General features: G+C 33.2%; 1 protein-coding gene across 1 annotated transcript in view; it reads right to left on the reverse strand.

Annotated features, from left to right (window-relative positions):
• LOC110099710 (protease 2) overlaps positions 1-10,870 on the reverse strand; it is a gene marked incomplete at its 3' end in the record, with an annotated part of 28,561 nt that extends 17,691 nt beyond the window's left edge. Inside the window, 5 exon segments of the mRNA XM_020826948.2 lie at positions 6,071-6,199; positions 7,429-7,626; positions 7,699-7,840; positions 7,922-8,144; positions 10,285-10,870. Of these exon segments, the coding sequence (XP_020682607.1) occupies positions 6,071-6,199; positions 7,429-7,626; positions 7,699-7,840; positions 7,922-8,144; positions 10,285-10,846 (1,254 nt within the window).
• Between the last annotated feature and the right edge of the window lie 11,631 nt (positions 10,871-22,501).

A 22,501-nucleotide genomic window follows, 5' to 3' on the forward strand; every position in this document is an offset into this window, starting at 1 on the left:
AAATTTTGAATCCCTATTGAAATAGCTATATAAAACTTACTATTAAGACTTCAAATTCAACTTCATTATTGGTGCAAATATAAGTCAAGCTAAATGGTATCTTATGCTACCTCTGAAGAATTTCTTAAATGATTATTCTTATTTTTTAAAAAAAGTACTATATCTACAAACATATATATGCTAAAAAGGTGCATAATAAACTGGATTAGAAATGAAATCATAGAAGAATAATTCTTTCTTAAAATTAGGAAATAGAGAATCATAAGTGAAGATCATAATTGATATCTCATTTTACTCCTAAAAATGTTTTCCTAAAATAAAAATAGAATCATAGAAGAAGATCACAATCGATCTCTCGTTTTATTCTTAAAAATATTTTCCTAAAATAAATTCCCTAACTTTGACTCTCAAATATTCAACAAACTCCATCGAATGTTATCAAAAAAAGACCAACGCCTGCTCAAAACTTAAGAAGATTGTACGGCCGTTTTGATTAACAGTGCATCAAAATATAACTCCAAGGTTCGCATATTTTCTTTCCCTTGAAAGAGCATAATCTATTCATCAGGTAGATTAACATTGAGAGGCGAGCCGCGAGAAAAGATGCACAACAAGAAGGTCTGCTAGAATTTATCCTTTCACCGCCTTTTAGGGAACATATGTATTATCAAATTATAGGAGAAAGACTCGTCATCTAGCCAAGCGGCAAGTCAATGTTGGTTTGGCCTACAAGAACTTCGATGGGTCAATTTTTAAGATCAAAGTGATTTTAAAGTGTTAGAGGGGACAGGAGTATAATGTAGAAACCACCACTTGTGAGGTCTATAATGTAGAAGAGTCAAAATTTGGGGTATTATTCAAAAAAAAAAAAAAGGGATATATTATATGTCAAATAAAAATTTGATGAACTAATTTCGACTCTTCTACATTAATAGACCTCACAAGTGGTGGTTTCTTTAACATGTTAGAGGGGACAGGAGTAACTATGAATTTATATTTCAATTTTGGCAAATTTGCTTCATTTTCCTTAAGGAGATAATATCACGTCTCACTTGCATAAATGGGCTCAAACTCAAAATCTCATTATCTGAGTCTAAATAGCCTTCTTCATTCTTCGCTTTAGTGAAAGGCTTGCATGTATATTTGTGTTTGATAAAAAATATGAAGAAAAAAGATTCATGTAGTCGATCCCACGTAGTGGGATAAAGGCTTGATGTTGTTATTGTTTGTTGTTGTAGAAATATCATATTTTTTTCCTCTGAATTACTTCCCAAGTGAGGAACAATTCTCTTCTTCTTGAATGGAGCATTGGTTAGTTTAACATGATTCCTCACTAGTTTTTTTCTTCTTGTTTGCTTTTTATCATCCTCCCTTTTAGGTTGCTTCACAGCACAGCCTTTGAGGATGATGTTGCAGCTATAGAAGACTGTGTTGACTTCAATTTCTTTGGAATGAAGTTCAAACAACTTGATAGTTTTGTGCTTCGTGTACATCAAAAGGTTGTATATCACCAACAATCCTAAACACTTCTTCATCCCTCACATACTTCAAGCACTACAACAAAGTAAATGGAACTATACCATTGTTCATAAAGCCATGGTTGGCCTAGAAGAGCTTTGAATGAAGTGTTAGAATCGACCACATAACATCTAGCTTTCGTATATAGCTGTAATACCCAAAATTATCGGGCATGAAAAATTGAAATGAATTAATTATATCTGAAAACTTATTTTAAAGTTTAAGGTTAAATTAATGTGAAATTAGTATTAACATTTAATTACCATTAGTTAAATAATAACTTTAATAATAAATTTTAAGGTTATATTAAATGAAATCAAGCAAAGCAAGATAAAACATCCCTTGGCTTCACCCCTTCACGTTAACATTAGGTAATTTAAGCATTCTCTTTATTCTGAAGAGAATTCCAAAGAGATACCTGCTATAGGCAGTAAAGCATGACAGTTATGTGAGTGGGACCATTTATTGTCAGGAAAGGAAATATTGGGAAGCATCGTTTGAGGGAATTACATGATTAACCGAAGGAATTGAGTGCAGATTCCAGTAGATAACTTCGGCACAGTGCCTGCGGGACTGTAGAGGTCTTCGACACAATGGGAATTCGGCACGGAGGGATTTCTCCAGGCGGCACAGTGCATTGCATGCGGGATTGAAATAGTGTTATGCAGTAGGAATTCTTCACCGGAAGAATTCGGCTGGAGAAATTCAAGATTATTTAGAAGAGAAATTTCCTATACAGTGAATGGGAAGAGTTCGTCTGAAAGGATTTGGTGACAGTAAAAGAAATCAGCAAATATATTCTGTGAGACATTAAACAGGGGAGGGAATAAGCAAAAGAAAGAAGAAGAGAAATTGAGGCAAGAAGGATAAGAAAGAAAATTCTGAAAGGAGAAAACAGGTTTTATTGGTCTTATGCAAAGAGAAAGTTTTGAGGTGATATACAATCGTAGAAGGGTGTGGAGTAGAGAATTGGAAGAGGCGACTGGCCAAGGAGGTAAGTGATGCAAGCATTTTTAAGAAATATATACCTTATCATTAGATATGTACAATACTTATAATAGCACTTAGAAAAGTAGTCATGAAAGTAGATGATTTGATATTATGCATGTTTGATCAACCTTTTGTAAAAGGCCTAGAAAAGAATATACTTACAAGTTTTCAAATATGATTTTTATGTTCATTTAAATATTTTCCTTATTGATAATGTTTTGGAAAGAGATCTTTTTCTTTACTTATTATGTACGTATTCATGTTATACAATGAATGAATATGAAAGCTTGCATCAAGTCTAGTATGGATAATGAATATGAAAGGTATACTGAATATCAATTTAAAAGTAAAGTTTGACTAAAGATTTATGTATAACTTACCAATATATGTGGGGCAAAAGAATCCCCATATATTAAACTGTTTGGTAAGTGGGGCAAAAGGGTCCCCAAAGAAATGAAACCTGCAAAGCAGGTTGGGCAAAAGGGATCCCAAAGAGGCAAAAGGGACCTCTATGTAAATCAATGGCGATAATGTCAGGTTTACCTGAGCTCCATTGAATATGTTTATGAATGAGTAGCCAAATCTTTTAATGAGTAAAATTGATATTCAGTATGAATGTAAGAAGAATTTCTGGGTAATATCAAATGAGAATTTATGAAGCTTGCACTAGTATAACTTTTATTTATGTTTTCAATATTTTGAATTTTATAATCATGCAATTAATCATGCAATTTAAATATTATTTCAAGTTGCATCACTTATGGAGTCTCATAGCTCACCAGTAGTTTATTACTGGCTGTTGTTACAGGAAAGAGAAAGGGAAAGATGGAAGAAGACTAATCTGCAAGTATTTACATTATATGTTAATGTTTATTTTATGTTTGAAATCTACTTTTGAGGTTAGTAAATAGTTTACATGTTGTACTACTTTGAGTTTGTTTGGACTTTCTTATTGGCTCTGTAAATATGTTTATTGAGGTTTTAATTTAAAAGATGCTTCCATTGATGTATAAATGGACTTATGGTTGAATGTTTTATATGAACTTCTAAAAACAAATGTTGTATTAATTGTTTTTAAAAGGATAAATGTTTATGTGATGCATGTTACACTTAATGGTATTATTTAGGGGTACATTGGGGTGTTACAATAGCCATCCAAAGAGAAAGAATGAATGATCCATGATCTCTTGCCTTCTTTCCATAAAAGGTGCACCACATCTTATCTAACCTGAGGTTTTGAACATCGAGAGACAAAAACTTCAATGATTGAAACTTCATTAGATTCACTGAAAAGCATGGGGCAATCAGGATTCAACTTACCGTGATGCCGTCACACTCAATTGTAATATATAGAGGGTGACTATACTCTATTGTCCCAAGTAAGAGATCCTCAAAGAACATATTAATTGGAGTGTTATAGGTGTTTAAAACTTCATTCATACATTGTTTAGAGAAATATACTTCATAACTCTCTGAATCTTCAGGACTTGACTTAAAATTTCTTAAAAATCCTTTGACATTGAAAGTGCTTCACAAACCCTGAGTTGTGTAGGAATTTTTGCATATATGATAATATATTGTCCACTCCTCTAGTTTGAAGTACATTTCATCAAATTATTAGAGATTATTTCTTCAATTTTGACTATATCTTTCTCCATATTTTTATTTGATAGGCCATTTTTGGTAGGGAGAGCAACACCAGCACCTCAATTGTATTTAAACGGGCACATATAATTCAAATTATGATAAAACAATTTCTCCATAATCGACCCTCATCATTTCAGAGGATAAGTTAGTATGTTTAGAATCACTACTCAACTCCATATGTTCCATGACTTCCATCTGTGAGGCCATTGTGAATTCTGACTCAGTCCTTCTGGGAAAGCATAAATCTTCCGAACTATTGTCCGTCTAAAACACCATTAGATGAGACTCAAATGTTGCCATATATGAATCTCCTCTTTTTGCTAAGGTAGATCCTTTGATGTTACTCTTGCACATCATACTTGTTGGAGCTATTGTTCCTCTACTCCTACACTGAGTTTGAAAAAGACTTCATTGAGAAACATTCGATGTCATCCAAATGACTCAACATGTTTCGATTTGGCTCTTCATTTTCTTCTCATTCTTCTTCTTCATTTACTTTATCGATTTGGAGTCCAAATATAAAATTTAAAGCTTGATAAATTATATTGCAGGTTGATTATAATCCTCGAGATTATTAATAATCTTTTGAACTATCATCTTCTTCTTCTTCTTTGATTTCTTCGATTCAGTTGGCTTTTTCTATTTGTTTGATAGGACTAAGATGGGCTGCAACGAGCTAGCTTGATCGTGTAACTTTTGATTGGTAATCTAGAAGTATACATTTTTGAACTTGGCTTTTCTTTCAACTCAAACACGGGCTCGATTGGTGACTTCCACTTGTTGTCGAGAACTTCTCCAAGTTCTTTTAACATTTTTATCACCTTTTCGAGACCACGGTCTCCCATTCTTCACTTTTTTTATTATTTTTTCTTTCATTTCTCACTTGATTGGTGGTATAAATAGGACGTAACCATCTTTATTGATACTCTCTTTGGGTTAATTAGAACATTATTTAACAACACGAACTCACCCTTCCAATATTTTCTCTCTACTGTCTTTGAAACTATAACAATCTTCAATAGGATGACTAATTAGTTGGTGATGTAGGCAATAATTAGGATTAATAGTTTAACCTCCCACTTCAAACCTTTTGCATTCTAGCAATTATATGTCCACCTTAAGCACATGATAGAATAACTTAGTCAAAGCTCAAGTTAAAGCTCAAGTTCAAGCCAAGAATTTCTCAAACTTGACTTGACTCATTTATACCTTTAGGCTAGTTTAAAAAGTGATGTGATATGCATTGTTTCATAATATAGAACTTCTAACTTGCTAGGGAAATAAATACAACACTAGGCTTAATACAACTTTGCATATTGCATATAAGCTTGTGGAGAACCTTAGTTTATCTCAAAAGATGATTCTATTTTTATAATGATTGATTATTTTTCTAAAATAATTCATTTTATTTCAAGACATAAAATTGTTGATGCAACTCGCATTATTAAATTATATTTCAATGGCGTGGATAAATCGTAGGGGATACCTAAAAACTTTGTCTAACATGGATATAAAATTCATATATTATTTTAGGAAAACTCTTTCAAAGAAAATGGAGACATAACAAAAATTTATATTTCTTATCATCCACAAAATGTTGAACAAACTATGTAAATAAAATTTAGGTGGTCTAGTATGTCCTCTTATAAAAGGCCATGAAACTTATTGGGATTAGATATTGCAAATACTTGAGTTTGCTAATAAGTAATGTGCCAATAGGTCATAGATCATGTTCAGCTTCCTATTCAGCCTATGCTTGATGAATTTAAATGACAAGAAGCAATCATCCAGTATAACCAAAATAAAATTCAAATGTAAGTTGTTCCCCACAAACGCTAGCTCAAGAACAATAGAAGAAGCTCCGCGTGATATTATGAAGTCAAACAGGGAAGGAAAAATGCTTACATTCTTATACCTTTGTGTCCAAAGGCAGCAAAATTGAGCAAAGCCTATATCTTTTGTCTTCTTTCAGAACAAGCACCATATGCGTGTCACAGAAATCAACATCCTCAAGAGAAACAGCAGGTTCCTCAAGAATTACATTCTGAGTGGTGACAATGAAAAGAATAATGATTATCCATAAGAAATAAAAACCTTTCTCATTATTGAAGTCATGGATTTAGCAGGAAAATTCTATAAGAATTATCCTAAGAATCTAGCATCAAAACACTCTTGAGCATATAAGTCATGGAAGTTATGCAAAGAATGAAAAATAGCTTATTTAACTTGCTTAAAAAACATCCTGAGGCTTTTTTCTTCTTCTCTTGAATTCTATCCTTTGGATGTGCATTGCTTGGGATTTAGATTGCATAGCAGCTAGGAGAGAGAAATTATGCAGAAAAAAAAAAGCCTTAGGATGCGTGTGCCAAAGAGTAATTCAGTGGGCAAATCATGGGATATGATATATGTGGATGGAGAAAGAGAATATAGATCATGTGGAGAGAACAAGCTGATGAATAGGGAGGAATTATTAGGGAGTGAAAGGAACCTTGATTCAAATTGAACGCATAATTAGATTAATTCAATAACAAGTAATAACTATTAATACAAATAGAATTACAATTTAAAATTAAAAATAAATTAAATCTTCAATCTATAAGTCAAATAAATCATATCATCTAATTTAATTACGATACTCGTAACAATTAAATACACTAAAGTTGAATTAAAATCCTAACATTACTTTAAAATATAGGAAAATTCTAGAGAGTGTTATAAAAACTTTTGAATGCCTTGTATTTCATCAACTCCCATGGGACAAATAGAATTATTCTTCTAAAGAATCATATAAAAGTCATTTCTTAGTTTTCATGATGCAGAGAACATTTTTTTTTTATGATGCAGAGAATATCATGCATGTGTGTAAGGGGGAGGGAAGCACAAAGAGAGAGAGCGAGGAGCAAATAGAAAAGGAATCTTGATTCAAAATGCAAGTATAATTGGATTAATTAGAAGAAGCAATAAAAACCCCTATTTATAGAAATTAAATTAAATTTAAAATTCAAACCAAATTAAAACATACATCTATAAACGTTTTTAAAAAAATTCATCAAATTAAAAAAAAAAAGATAATCCTAATAATTAAATACAATAAAACTAAAATAAAATACTAAAATTAATCTGAAAATACTAGAAATTTCTCAAAAAGACAAGAAATTTTTTTATGAGTGTCTCGCATAGCATCACATGGAAATTAATAACATGGAACAATAAGCATAAACAGCCAGAAGCACTGAAGCCAAAGATTTAAACAAACATCTGAAAGTTGATTACCTCCCAATTTCCATAACCGGACGCTTCAAGCCTAGAACAAAGTAGATAATGCGAATCAGCGGGCACAGCTCCTTTAGCAGCATTCGTAAATAGATACAAAATTTTATGATGGTGCTCAATTATACAATTAGAAAGAGGTTCACACTCCCACACTAAAGTCATGTTGTTGAGCGGTTCAGCTGCATTTATCAAGTACACCTGAAAAAGAGATTCCAAATGAGGAACAACAATGGATGAAATTGAACATAAGGTGCGTAAATTTCATGATACCTTGGAAGAAGTATTTGAAAAGATATTTACAGTAATAAACTGAAAATCCTTAGTATTTCTAATGTTAACATAAGCATTCTCATCGGACTCTTCCAGAATCAAAACATCATCTTTAGTGGACCCAAGCATGCTACAGAAGATCCTAAAGATAGCAAATATACAATTACAATAGAAATAGAAAAGTAAAAAAATTCATTGGATCATAACTTTCTGGCATACTCACCGATGTGGCCTTTTTTCATTGTTTGTAACAGTGTAAAGCAGAGCCTTTCCATTCATTGCCCATGACAAATTTGCAACTCGATTAGCCCTTGGTTTGTCGAGTAGAGTACCACTAGCTAAATCCCTCACGGATAAAGTAAAGGAGTCCTTTTCTTTGTCATACATGGTATATGCAAGGAAACGATGATCGGGAGAAACTTCAGATAGTTCTTCATAAGAGTAACCTATAAATGGATGGGGAAAAGCATGTCAGTAAATTGATTAATCATGGTGAAAAAGTAAAAGAATGCATCTTGTACTCCATAAATTAACCATAATTTTCTAAACTACGAGCATTCAAGAATAAATTCAGTAAATAAAAGCTGGGGAAAATTAAGCAAACAACAAATGAAAATGACTCAAATAGCTTTCCACTGCAAATTTGTCCAAATAATACTCGCATCTTCTGTTAAATATGTAATTCAAGCAATGGAAATAAATAGATCTTCTATAAAATAACCTTAGGAAAGTCCCTGCATAATATAATTTGCAATCGGTAATAAAAAATAGACATCCTGGAGCAATGGTTAATGACCACGAATGATTGGATTGACCATCATTGCGTGCTTCATTCAGTATAGCTTGTCTTGGACACACAGGGGAGAATCACCTAGGACAACATAATCATAAAAGTCCGCCTTAAGCAACAATTCAATAAAAAAGAGAGAGCGGAAGTGGTTGCTTAAGTATGGGGGAAGGGATCAGTTGAGGAGTAGATTTAAGAGAAGAAGCGGCTGCGTAAGTATTGATCGAAGATTGGGAAGAAGTATGCAGTGGAATAGAACTAGGAGGGCAAGATCAAGGCACAAGAGATAATGATGGTTTGATAGATGAAGCTAAGTGTACACAGGAGATAGAGAGTGGGAAAGTAGTCTTGAAAGGCAGAATGTGTTCTTGAAAGTGAGCATGGTGGACAATTATTACTTTTTCCCGTGAGAGGATTAAAATAGTGATAACCCTTATAATTTTCAAGATATCCAGTGAAAATAAAAGGAATGGAAGTGGTGGACAATTTATGCTTAACAGTGGGAGGTGAGAGAGGTTAGCAACAACAGCCGAAGACACAATGATGATTATATGTGACAGCTTGATGGAATAGTAGCTGAAATGGAGACAGGGAGTGAGTAGTTGGAGAGGGCATGAGATTTATTAAATAAATAAATGTTAAGGTAATAGACACCCAAAATTATATGGTAGCTTTTCATCTAGTAAAAGTAAAACAGTCTTAGTAGTTTCAAATATATGTCAATGTTTGCATTCAGCAACCACATTCTGCTAAGGTGTATAAAGGCAGCTGAATTGATGAGTTATATCGTGTTTGGCCGGACAAAAAAAAGTGAATGCTTTACTAGTAAATTCACCTCCACCATCAATTCTAAGAGTGAATATTGAATGACCAAGTCGTTTTTCGATTGAATATTTAAATTGATAAATATTAACAAATGTTTCAAATATATGTATCATAAGAATAACCAACAATTAAGGTTTAGGATATGTATGCAAGGGCTGTTACTTGTGTTCAAACACTACGTGGTTTAACCATTGTGTTCAAACACTACGTCGTCACAAATTTATAGTATGAGTATAAATTATTAAAAATGACCTTTCTTTATTAGATTTAGATGATGAGAATTTGACTTTTCATATAACACAATGGAGAAAAAGAATTCATGTAGCCGACCCCCTATAGTGGGATAAAAGCTTATTGTTGTTGTTATTGTACTATAAATTTGTATTTTCTTACTCTCAAGAACAGTGGTGTTCAATCTATTTATCAAGAGCTATACATCTAACGGTAGAAATAAAAGCTATTAGATATACTTGAATGGTTGAGAATTACTGTGAAGTGATTTGTTGGCTGTGGAAGAGGTAGTGCGTCATAAAAGAGGAGGAACCATAAGGAAGAATCATAACAGTTGCAACATGAGTTTAATTTTCCTTAATATGTCCAATCTAAGGTCTTGGCTTCGTGGCCACAAAGGAGCCATTACATTAACTAGTAGTGCATTACCCATAGTAAAATATTTGAAATCATATTGAATCAAGCTATTCAGATTTTATTTGACTGTTGTGATAGGTATCAATCAGATTCTTGTAAATTTACTAAAATGCTATTGCCAAAAAGCATGAATGCTTGCTCAGCAACGGACTTATTATTCACTTCTTATTTCGTACTACAGACAAACAATGCGCACTAAGGCGCGCAGAAAATCGTTTGGCTGGATTTAGGTTAAATCCTGCTTAAATCTGATACCAAATCAGATACCAAACAGACCTAAAAGTAAGACAAGTTCGTATTCAAAGAAACATTTTCAGCTGTCTTACCTCCAAATCGCTCAGATTCAGCGTTATAATCGAGCAGCTTCTGCTCAATTCTCTTGCCGGCAGTTAAGTCGAAGCCGACAGATGGCGCATTGTAGGAAATGAACTCCTCCTGCAAGCTAGCTTTACGTCGGCAGAGCACCGGAAATGGCTTCCCCTCCTCCACGCGGCGGTAGTAAAGCCACGGTCCCCAGCGAACGGGCGGTGAGCAGAGATCAGAGGACATTCGAGGAGCCATCTCGATCTGGAGCTTGCGCTGAAGGCGGTCGGCATCGGCGGCGATCATCACCGCCTCGGCGTACTTCTCCTCTTGCCCCATGTACACGTCCATGTGGCGCATCGAGACACTGTCGGAGAGATTCGACATCCAGCTGTAAGGGTCGTGCCAGGTGAAGCCGTGCATGGTGAAGGGTACCGGTTTCTGCGGCGGCCGTGGAGGGGCCGGCGGCGGAGATGGAGGTCCAGAGTGAGGTTTTACCAAGGTAGCGCCGGCCACCGCTCGCCGGTGGGCAAATCTGCGGCCAGAAGGGCCACTCGCGCTAAGAAATGCACGCAAGAGAAGCATGACGAGGTTGGAAGGACCGAAGTGTTAGGGGTTTCTCTCTAGGGAGGGTTTTTGGTGCCATGGGTTTTCTGAATTTTTAAAAGCTCTTTTAAATTTATATTGTATTAATATTTAATAGTGCAATTTGTATAAATATGTATGTGCAAATTGTATAAATATGTATGTTATTTAATTCTTTTATATAAATATATGTTTGAATGTTCACTTCATATCAAATTACAAATAATAAGGTACAATCCACACTATTTTTTGAAGTTAAAGCATATAGAATAGAATCAAATATGTTTCTATCATTGATAGATCTTGATTTAAATATAGATAATTTGTGATTCTAATATAGTATGAAGATAGTATGATAATTATTTAACTATGAATCAATGATTATTTGATGAAGCTCGATCATTTTATGAACATTACTATAACTCAGATTGAGTCATTAAAGGGTACAAATTATGATATTACAGAGGGCTTATCTCTTAACAAAAGCAACAACAATAACACATTGTGCAAATTACAATAAGTAAAATATTATAATTGATGTAATGTAGTATCATAATGTGAGAAACCAGCACAACATCCATAACAAAGAGAGTTGTGATGATAAAGTGGGTTATAAGTAGAGTTGCAAACGAGTCATACCAAGATGCGCAGGTGCTTGTTTATATTTGAGCACTTTTATTATCAACATGTTCAAGCATGATTCAAACTCGATTCGAGCTTTTCTGTTTATTTTCAAGTTTGATTCTTCTAAATGATTCATGTTCATATTTGGTTTGTGTTCAATTTATATTCAATTTGTTTCAAGGTTCATTTTAGAAATTTGAAGTAAATTCATGAAACCGTTAACAATATCTACAACTTATACAGAGTTATGTTAATCTAAGTAATAAGTAAACACAAAGAATGACTATTTATATCAAAATATTAATTAAATATATGGCTTTGCATTAATGTGGAATAAAGTTGTTTATAAATAGTCTCTAAAGAATTGTAAATGATTATGTGTAAATTTTAGAAGATTTTTCCTTAAGATCAAGCATATTGTGTGTAATATTGCATACACTCCACAATAACTATTATTAAGATATAGGGCAATCATTAAATTGTATGTGCGATGACTACTTAACAAAGTTATGTTTTCTTGAAATTTTACAAGGATAAACTTACTATAGCACTTAGAACATCATATGTGGTAGCAGGAGAATATTTTATCTTTTATCAAAACCCTTATCTACTAAAGCAACTTAAAAAGTAATTCTTAGATGGATTCATCATTTCATGTAAGGTCTATAGTGAGGTGTAAAAAGAGTTATAGTCATACAACATCATGAATATCATTAAACGTGAAATCTCACATATAAACTAATAACTTTTTTTTACTTTGTTAGAAATATAAAAGTTTCATCAACACATGACATACAAAACTGATCCTCTCTAATGGCATACGTGAGTGCCAAATTAGCCACTTAAAGAAGTCCTTACTCATGAACTTTTAAAACATAATTATATCATTATCATATAATTTTGGGTACTATCAAATTTGCTCTTTTATTAAAAGATCAATATGTTGTAAAAAATTAAAATTAGTATAAGTATTGATCAAATTTTAGAACTATACTTTCAAAAAATAAAAGATTTATTACATTGCTACCCAACCATATAGTTGGAACATTCAACTGTTTTAACAACATTACGGTTCTGCTGCTCACCCTTATCTTTTTCTCCCTTAGGTTGTCAATCTGTCTTGATATCTAAGATTTGCAAGAGGGCAATTGCTCATTTTCAATAGGGGAAGGGGATAAATGACACATTGATCCATTAGCATATATATTTTTCTTTATGAATTTATGAAATCCCCAATCAGATACTTCTCATTTTTTTGTGATGTTATTTTTAAACTTTATACAATATATGTCACTCATTCCTATAATTATAACAAATGGATTATATATATAATGAAAAGGGGTTGATCACTTAACTCAATGCCCTTCTTAGTTGTATATACAATATAAATTGGCTAATCTTCTAACTCTTCTCTACCATTATATAAAAATATAATGTTAAGAGGTTAATCCTCTAAATCCACCATCTTATTTCTATATATAAGAGCAAGGGGCTGGCCACTTAACTCATGCAACTCCTCAAAACACTTGTTCCACATCCTTCTCATGATACACCTCATCTCTAACCTCAGCAAGGTCAAAGATAAAGTTAATGGCGTAACAACCCTTATTATTATTTTCCTTAGACTAGGTCAATCTACCCAATCAAACTCACCTTAATAAATTCCCATCACCCCAATTCTATTTATTGGGATCATATCAAAACCCTTAGGACATCAATTTATTAAAAGATACTGAGAGAGAGTAGTGTGCACAAGCCCAAGAAAACACACAAGTGTGTTAGTTCTTAGTGCAAGAAAGATAGCCCCCAATCTTGTACTTGATGATTTTGGCTAGGTCTTTTGATCGGATATTAAGGGAAGTGCAAAGGAATGAAATGTCTATTTTTCTTTTCCTCTTATTATTCTCCTTTTTCTCCTCATATTATCATCCCCTCCATCTTAATATACTTAAGTAATATAAATGCTAACCCTAAAAATTTTATCATTTATTATTATTTATTCTAAGTAAATATAAATTAATTTTATTCAATAATTAATTGAGAGTTCATGAAATTCTAGAAAAAATTAAACTTGAATCAATGTTAATGTTTGAGTGATATTGTTTAATATATTTAACCATGGGGTCTGAGATTTTAAACCCAATATTGTTATAATTGTAATGTATGCTTTTGATTAAAATGAGTCTTCATTGCATTTGCAAAGTGTGCACATATTCTTCTTTATTTACTTATGTGCTTGTAAAATGGTGGCATGCTTTTTGGACTAGTTTTACATTTATCGACGTAATTACATGCTTCTCACTATAGTTACATGTTTTCTAAATAGTTATAAACTTTTCAAGGCATCAATGCACTTTTGGAGCATCAACATGTTTTTCAAAGCAACAAAAAAAAACTTTTTCTCAACAATACAACACAACGTGCAGCAAAAAAAAACTTTAAAACAATAATATAACTTTAGAGCAAAAAGTGCTAAAAATATTTCTTTTGTTTTTATTTTGAAAGAAATAAAATTACATGAGATATTAATTTTGATTAATAAAAAGCTTATGAAAATGTTGTTTTTGATAAATATTTCTTGAATGTAATCTCAATAGTTTAATAACACAATTCTAGATAATTAAATTTGAAAGAAACGAAGAATTAAAAAGTTAAAATAAAATCAAAACTAAGATTTTTTCAGTGATTCGGTCAATCTTAGCTTACGTCAACTCCCCAAAAGTCCTATTCTTTAAAAATTCTACTAGTAAATGCTCCTTCTACACTCAACAAGGCGAAAGAGACATTCTCCATTTCAAGGTGGAGAATGACCTTCTCTTCCTCCCAAAAAGCCTAAACACGTAATGTCACACCACATAATTTAATTTGAAAATAATTATTTTTTATCTTTTAATAATAATAATCACAGTTATTTAATTAATAAAATATCAGTAGAAATAAATATATTGATCAAAATATTAATATACATATGTTTTCATTACTCAAAGATCCTATATATTTGACAGGAGTTATATAAATACAATATAATGCTTGCCATTCTTGTGCTCAAAATAATAACTAAAAAAAAAATGACAATGAAACTTGAAGGATCCTATATATGATCAGCCTTACACTCCCAAATTTCTTCCATGATATGAAATCATTAAACAACCTGTATTGAGCTTGTAAAGCCCAACAGGTCAGTAGAAGCCTACTACCAAACTCAAAGCGTGAAAAAAGAAATAATATGCTTGAAATCTCTTCAGTTCATAACCTACTACCAAACTCAAAGCGTGAAAAAAGAAATAATATGCTTGAAATCTCTTCAGTTCATAACGGTAGCAATCAATATGATCATACCTATTATCATCCAATCTCCTAAAATATTAGAGTGTAGAGTACGTACCCAGATTTGGAGTTCAACATAATTGGATGAAAAAGGTATCTCTTAGACATTACCCTACTAGAACACTCGAGTACTAATTTAATAAGGCACAATCTAGTTTTTATGCATATTTATAAAAATGTATTTGATAACATTTTCAACACGGTGATGGATGTAAAAGACAAAACAAAAGATAATTTGAAGGCAAAAATAGATCTTAGATAGTATTGCAGGAGATTTTTTTTTAACTAAGACTGAGTGCTAATGAAAAAATATTGAGGCCTAAAGTTTCTTTTTCATTCACATTAGAATAAAGAAGAGTAATGTGTCAGTGTGTCCATTATCCACATCTTATATGCACTTTCATGTGCAAGTTATTTATAAGTTCACTGCTTATAATAGATATGAAAGTTACTCAGAGAATAATTGCTAATGAATTCCCAATATGATTCATAACATATGTACGCCCATATAATCTTATGATATATATCAATTTTCCACAATTTAAAATATTTTTTTTATTAGTTTAGGTTCATAGTCCTTTCAATATAATGAGGGTTAATGGGTTGCATGAACTTACATGGGAATCGATGATAATTATCAAAATGTGGTTGATTTTTCTTGTCAATAGTTTTAGGTTTCACATCAAGTCATAGAGCGAGGGAAGAAAAACTAAAAAATATGGTGTATGTGTTAGAGAGAGTACTCATGCTGAAAGTGAAGTGACTAATTTGATATTTTAAAGAAGATTATTCAATTATAATATACAGGTAAATAAGATAATAACATATTTGTATTCAATTATGAGTGTTATGAACTAGTTCAAAATAAAGGCACAAGGGTGCATCCTTTATATGATATAACAACAGTCACGCATATTAGGAGATATGCTAAATTTGATCATTTATCATAGCACACCATGCAAGTCAAGTTTATTATGCCAGACAATATCCCACTAAATTTAGAGATAAACATGCTTGGTTAGTTCTAATAAAGCCCAAACCTCAAGGTTCTGTACAACAACATAATGTGATGCAAAGTGCATATCAAGAGGATGAAATGGGTGACATCACTTTGCTTGTTGAGGGGCTTCTAGTTTCTTTTATTTTTGGTCCTTACACTTTTTGTTGCTCTTATGTATGGAAAGACATAGATAGGAAAGTTATTCCCTATTTTTCTTGTTTTTTTTTAATCTTGGAAAGACAAATGAGAGTTTTCATACAAACATGTACTTCCTTGTACTTTTTTATGCTCTGAAATTAATGCAAAATGTAACTTCCAAAGAAAAGAAGAGAAAAAAAAAAAACAATAGGAGTGGTGCGAGTCTATTCATCACCATGGAGCATCCAATATAGACATTATTTTCCATTGTAAGCACTAACTCCCTACACCTTCTTAAGTAATCTAAGAAAAAAATAATAATAATACAAGCAACAAAACCGTCGACTTTGCATTAAAGCCCTTATGTTGGCCCTCACTGAGCTGATTAAGGTCCTCATAATATTATATTGATAGCTCACTATGGAGATCACCTATTTCAGTTTGATGATATTTTTCTTTAGGTCAGAGGCCCCCTTATTCAGCTTGATGACCTCCCCCAATATCTCCACTCGTCCACAACTAGGCTCAACGATGAGCTGGAGGTGCACTATCTTTCACATGTCCTCAAGCATTAATTTGAGCTCCTCCATTAAGATCAAACATGGAAGAGGAAGGACGTCACTGAGGTGGACATATGAGAGAAATGTCATAAACCTTTCTACGACATTAGTGCCCCGCTCATTCCATCATCGTTGCCTTGGCCGACACCTTAGTTTCCATGTCATAGGCTCAACAACTCTAGCTTGTTCACTAGTAACTACTTGCTCACCATCGCCAATGTACTCAGCTACTCCTGCGAGCTCCATGTCTTAGGGCTCTTTAACAATTGATGCCCCAATAATTAACATTGAAATTTCATTTGGAGACAAGTCATATTAGGTCAAGTAAACACATTAGAGTTGATCTCGTAGAACAATTCCCCCTCAATACTGGAAAGTCACCCATCGCTCTAGAGCTTTCATTTGTTGCTCGCTCGGAGGATGTTGCAACAACTCTCTTGAGGAGACGCAACTTTTGGGCTTTCTTATGGTGGGTATCTTTTTTTCCCAATAATGCTATTTTTATGTAAATGAACTTGTCATTCTTTCACTTATCTACTCTCATAAGTGTTGTGGTTACAGGCGCGTCGACACCCTCTTTAATGGCGGTGACCTTCTCCACACTTCTCATTGCTGGTCCCCTTAGTAGGACTTGCTACTTTATTTGTAACGATAAGCACTCATCTTTCTTACGCACTATCATGGTGATCCCCATAAGAGGATTCACACTCCTAATAGTGATCGACTCGATGCCTCTAATCATCACAATTTTCTTATCGATCATGACAGTGGTCGCCCCAATTTTTGTCCTAATTATCTTCATAGGTGGGGTGGCGACAATCATTATTTTCCTACAAGTAAGGAAAGATATTGTACTCAATTCAGCAACCAACAAAAACTCATATATATTCCAAGTTTATGTTATATGGTTTTCTTTCCAAATTAATTCATACAAAAATAATTTATTAATTTATATAATTACAATAAGCTTCATAATTCTTAAATTTATTTAAATATAAATATAAATTATTATGTCATTCTTAAAATATAATTTTAATTTAAAGTTTATATAATATATTTTTTTTCAGCTGAAATTACATATTTGTGTTGTCTTTCATTTTAATTTTCATTCTATTATAGAAAAAATTATTCTCTGAGTAAAGATAAATTAGAGGAGGTCACATCAACAATAAAGTGTTCCTAAGGGGCTGTTTGACAACAAGTGAGGTTTAACTTTAGTGAGATTTAGTAAATCCTGTAAATCCGGATTTAGTAAATCGAAATGTGTTAATCGCAATGCAAAACATATATTGTTTGGTATGTCAAATGTTAATCTTGTTATAATCCTTAGAAAATGTTTTGATAACATATTTCAGGATTTATGACAGTTGGGAATTAAATGTGAAAATATAATTTATAATTATTAAAAAAAATTTATAATTAAAAATAAAAATTAATGTGTTATAAATTTAATAACATATTAAGTACAAATTACTCATAATTATTATTTACACTATTAATTAAATATTTTAATATAATACATATTAGTTATATTAATTAAGCATTCTATTATATTTAATTACTAATTGTACAATAAGTTAAATTAGATAATAAATTTATGCACTAATTATACATTAATTATTTAATTCTTTTAGTTATTTATTAGTATTTTAAAATATTATTAAGTTAATTAATAATATACTTAGAGCGTCTAGGTTTGCCTTCATCTTCTCTTTTAGTCGTTGTGTTAGGTTCGTTGCTTCCCAGGAGGTGTAGAGATTGCATGCGTCGCTTCTTCGTTTCCTTCGGCTGTTCAACTTCATCCTTCGACGTCTTTCCCTTCCTGTCGGATCGGAAATTTCGACATTTTGATCGGAAGCAAGAACGGGACCTCGCTGGCTGTGAAGGTAACTTTCTCCCTTTCGCTCGCTCTTCTGGCTAATAGATTTTGCTATAAGTCGTTATTTTCTTTGACATTATTGCAGTATATCGTTCTCTTCCCATCAATGAAATGCAAGTTGAATGGACCTAAACCTTTATATTTTTTGCAGGTTCTCCATGACCACCATTTTCGAAGGCTTTGAAGATAATACTCGTAATACATTGATTAATATATCTCTCCCTATCCACTCTCTCATTTATACCTATATATGATGTTCTCACTAAGTATTCTGATCGCTCTAGTCGAGAGAAATGAAATAGGGTGATACAATGGTTCTTCTGTGCAGCGCGATAATTCAATATCTTATTTCCCATGTGTGCTATATATTGCTTCCTCGTAAGGACTGGTCCCGGTGGCTCTTTGAGATTAGAATTAACATGTTTTTTTACTTTATTTTTGACTCTTTTTAGGTCTATATATGATGGCTACTCAAATTTAATTGTATAGCCGTAGATACATATTCGCGTGTAGAGTTTCCATATGAGTTGAGAAACTGTGCTTCGTCTTATTCATCTAACCCTCTTCCTGTAGGTTATATTTTGTGTGCATTCTCTCTCCATATTGATTTCTCATATCATACACACTGCTATGTGTTATTGCGGTCGTGAACGGTGTAATTTAGGGGCTGCGATGGGCTAGAGTATATATGGGTGAGTATGGGTGCGACGAATACTAGATGTGTAAGGATTTGATGAATCAAAATCCGACGTTGTTTCCTAGCTTGGTTAGACTCAGTTGTATTTGGCGATGCATTGGATAACGACTGCTCTCATGTTCATGATGCCTAGAGATTTCGATGTTAGCCTCGCGGACAAACTCTATTTTAATACATTACTACTTTATGTTTGCTAGATGAACTGATACGTGGAGTCCCCACTCTGAACTATGTCAAGCCATGTGGCATCAGCCATTAATGGCAGCTCTACAGTGATCTTTACTGATTGAATTGACGGATGATGAGACGATAGTCATATACAGTACTAGAGTTGCTGAAACAGATGAAAACAGTAGATATGATATTTCGGTGTGTTAATAGCGGTATAGATATATATATGCACATCGATATATTCTGACTAGTCATCGCTATATATTGTCCCTTTGGATATGGTTTATAAGTGTGGTAACTATGGGCTTGCAATAGTGAAATATATAAGGATATTGATAAAGACAATGAGAACGACATGGTTGCAATTTAGTGGTGAAGAGAATAGGAGCGAAGAGTAAGCTGCATATGTGATTTGAATTTGAGAGCAAAGGAATCTCTCGTTATATTGTATTTGAGGTTTTCGGACTTTCTTTCATGTTTCATCTTATATGCTGATAAAGTGTATCGTTTGAGGGCTTTGTCATGGGAAATACAAGTTATGGCATGCAACAGGTGTGAGGCTGTTACGCCTCTATTGTTGCCTCCCTAGGTGAGGTGTGTTCCTTAATTGTCAACATAGGTCGTATTTCATCTCTCTTTGGTCTATGCCTTCATTTCTCAGTGGGCTATTATGTAATCTGTCTGATGTGTGAGAAGTTTAAGTCTCAATCGGATGCTCGGCGAAATTAATTAAAATGTGTAGTGGAACATAAGTTCCTAGATATCTCATTGTCGGAATCAAATGGCTCATGTAATACTCCTGTTAATAAGTAGGTAAACACATGGATGATCTTGAGTGAATACTAAATGGCATGACGAGGAAATCCCAGGAGCTGGTCCGCAATTTATCCAATGGATCCACTTGAGACACCCCGACTGTTATGAGTTAGAGAGATTAGTGAGTACAAAGGGTTGATTATAGTTAAGGTGATTGATATTGAGCGGCTAGGTAGGGAATTTTTTGAACAGTGCTAAGAGCTGTTTTAAGGGCATGCCATGCTGATCTATATGCTATGAGACTGTTTTATCGTAATGTATACTATATGCACAGCTCAGTATGGTGTTATGTGTTGCTATTTGTTTTTATGCTAGAAATATTTATGTGAGATGTGATCGTTTTGGATTAGATCTGTGGCAATGCTCAGATGTCGAACGTGTAAGCGTTTATGTTTTTGTACGATATCAAGGTGAGATTCGATTTTCCTCTTTCCTTAATGAAGATATTCCAACTAATATCATTCGCCTATTTATCATAATTTATTACTTAATTTGAGAATGCGCTTTTATATATATATAAGTATCAAATAAGCTGATTGTTATTTTTGCACTATCCTGTCTCACTATTTCGTGAGTCTAATTAGCATGTGTGTCTGGGAATGGTGATAATTGGTGCTGAAGCGAATCTGTCATCGCCTCTATTTGCAAATGCATTATGCAGATATATGGACTATGATCCGAAAACGTAAAAGATTTGTCAATATAGTGGGTTTAAAAAAATATCTCAGCTATATATATACGATGTTCACACATAGTAATATGAGAGTAATAATTGATAATTTAGCTTCACTCTGGTTCAATTAGTGTCATGATGTATGTTAATTAATATTGGTATGGATATGTGATTGAGTTAGTCTAATACACATTTGATGTCATTCAACAATGATATTAACCTATAGGTCCTGAGTCGTGTACTCTTGTGAAGAGTGTATGAGAGTAAGACCTTTAGTCTGACTGCGTCTTAATGAAATATAAATCGGATAGAGAAGTGTGTATGCAAATATTAGAAGAGTTTGGATGGTTGAGATATAGTGAGGTGTAAGCAAGATCATGAAAATAAGTGCAGTGCACAATGTTATACAATAAGTTTCTCGCAAATCAGAATCAATTAATCGAGTGTCTTGACTCCACTCTACTTGAAAAGAGAGTGGTGGCCAGTCAAAAATGCATTAATATGCGTAAAGGCATTCACTATTTATGCTTTTCAACTACTTTAATATGAGGTAGGTATAGTGTTCTCTTGTAATAAGATCCAATCAGCCTTCAGACGCTCGCTCAAGCACTTCAAGGTCATCACTACACCATGGTTATCTGTATGAAAGATTGACTTGCATGTGAAGATTTGTGGCGGGACCTTCCCATTTACCCAATATGGGGCCCGAATGGTCAGAGTTGATCAATCCAACCCTATTTCTTAGCTAAAGGGGAGGTGGAGAAGACATATGAGATGGAGATGGCTATTAAGGAGGGTAGAAGTGCGACGCAAGATCTCTCTAACTTCTGCCACTCACTCTTATTCCTTAAGCAGGAGAGAAGATACTAGAAGGTTAATGCAGAAGAAGAGAGCTGCAGGGGGTTGGTATGATATGTAACATATGAGTTGACAATTGGATTTTATTAAAGGTAACGCAAGAGGGGTGCAGAGCGAATTCATCATACTCAACATTCGGTTCACATTGCTGACTAAATGGGTTTTACACTGTCTATGAATCATGTTCTCCTATTTACATCTAATCTAGATGTAGCTCGCTCGCCATCAAACTACCCATTCAGTTATACATCGCTTAAAAGTGATCCTCTCACTCTATATTAATATGTCAGCAAGCAATTCAATCCCCTCTACAACAGTCGCTCTTCTCTCTTGCTCATTAATCACATAGCAGTCAAGCAAAATGTATCAAGACTGAACAAAAACACTCTATGATGTTTATTAATAATTCTTATCCTTATATCTAAATACACTTATTAAATTTTGTATAGCACTCTTGTTTCATTAATATGCATGCCATATATAATTACTCAGATGCTCATACATAACTACTCGTCCGTGTGGCGTGTTACATCGATCTAGTGATATGAGAGCGTCAGTAGGTCCGCTGTTGTATTCTTGTCAATAATATTCACAGATGGTACTTGGGGCACGGTGCTGCTCTTATGTAGTATCGTATGTCATATAGATTTTAATATGAATAATGACTAATAAAATTAATAAGAAAAACGTCAAATCATATTGAATATTCGTTATAATATTTGAAATTACAAAAAAGAATTTTAGCTAAGTAAAAGATGTTACAACACCTGCATTGGGTTGCTATGAGTGAGCTATGGTATTGTAATGAATCAGAATAAGGAGTAAGCTGAAGTAAGAGATATGTGAGTAGACGCCTCAATAGTACTTAAACAACAGACAGACTTAGACACATAATTCAAGAGATCAGAGTTC

The sequence above is a fragment of the Dendrobium catenatum genome, unplaced genomic scaffold, assembly GCF_001605985.2.
Source record: "Dendrobium catenatum unplaced genomic scaffold, ASM160598v2 original_scaffold_199600, whole genome shotgun sequence".
Taxonomy (NCBI): Eukaryota; Viridiplantae; Streptophyta; class Magnoliopsida; order Asparagales; family Orchidaceae; genus Dendrobium; species Dendrobium catenatum.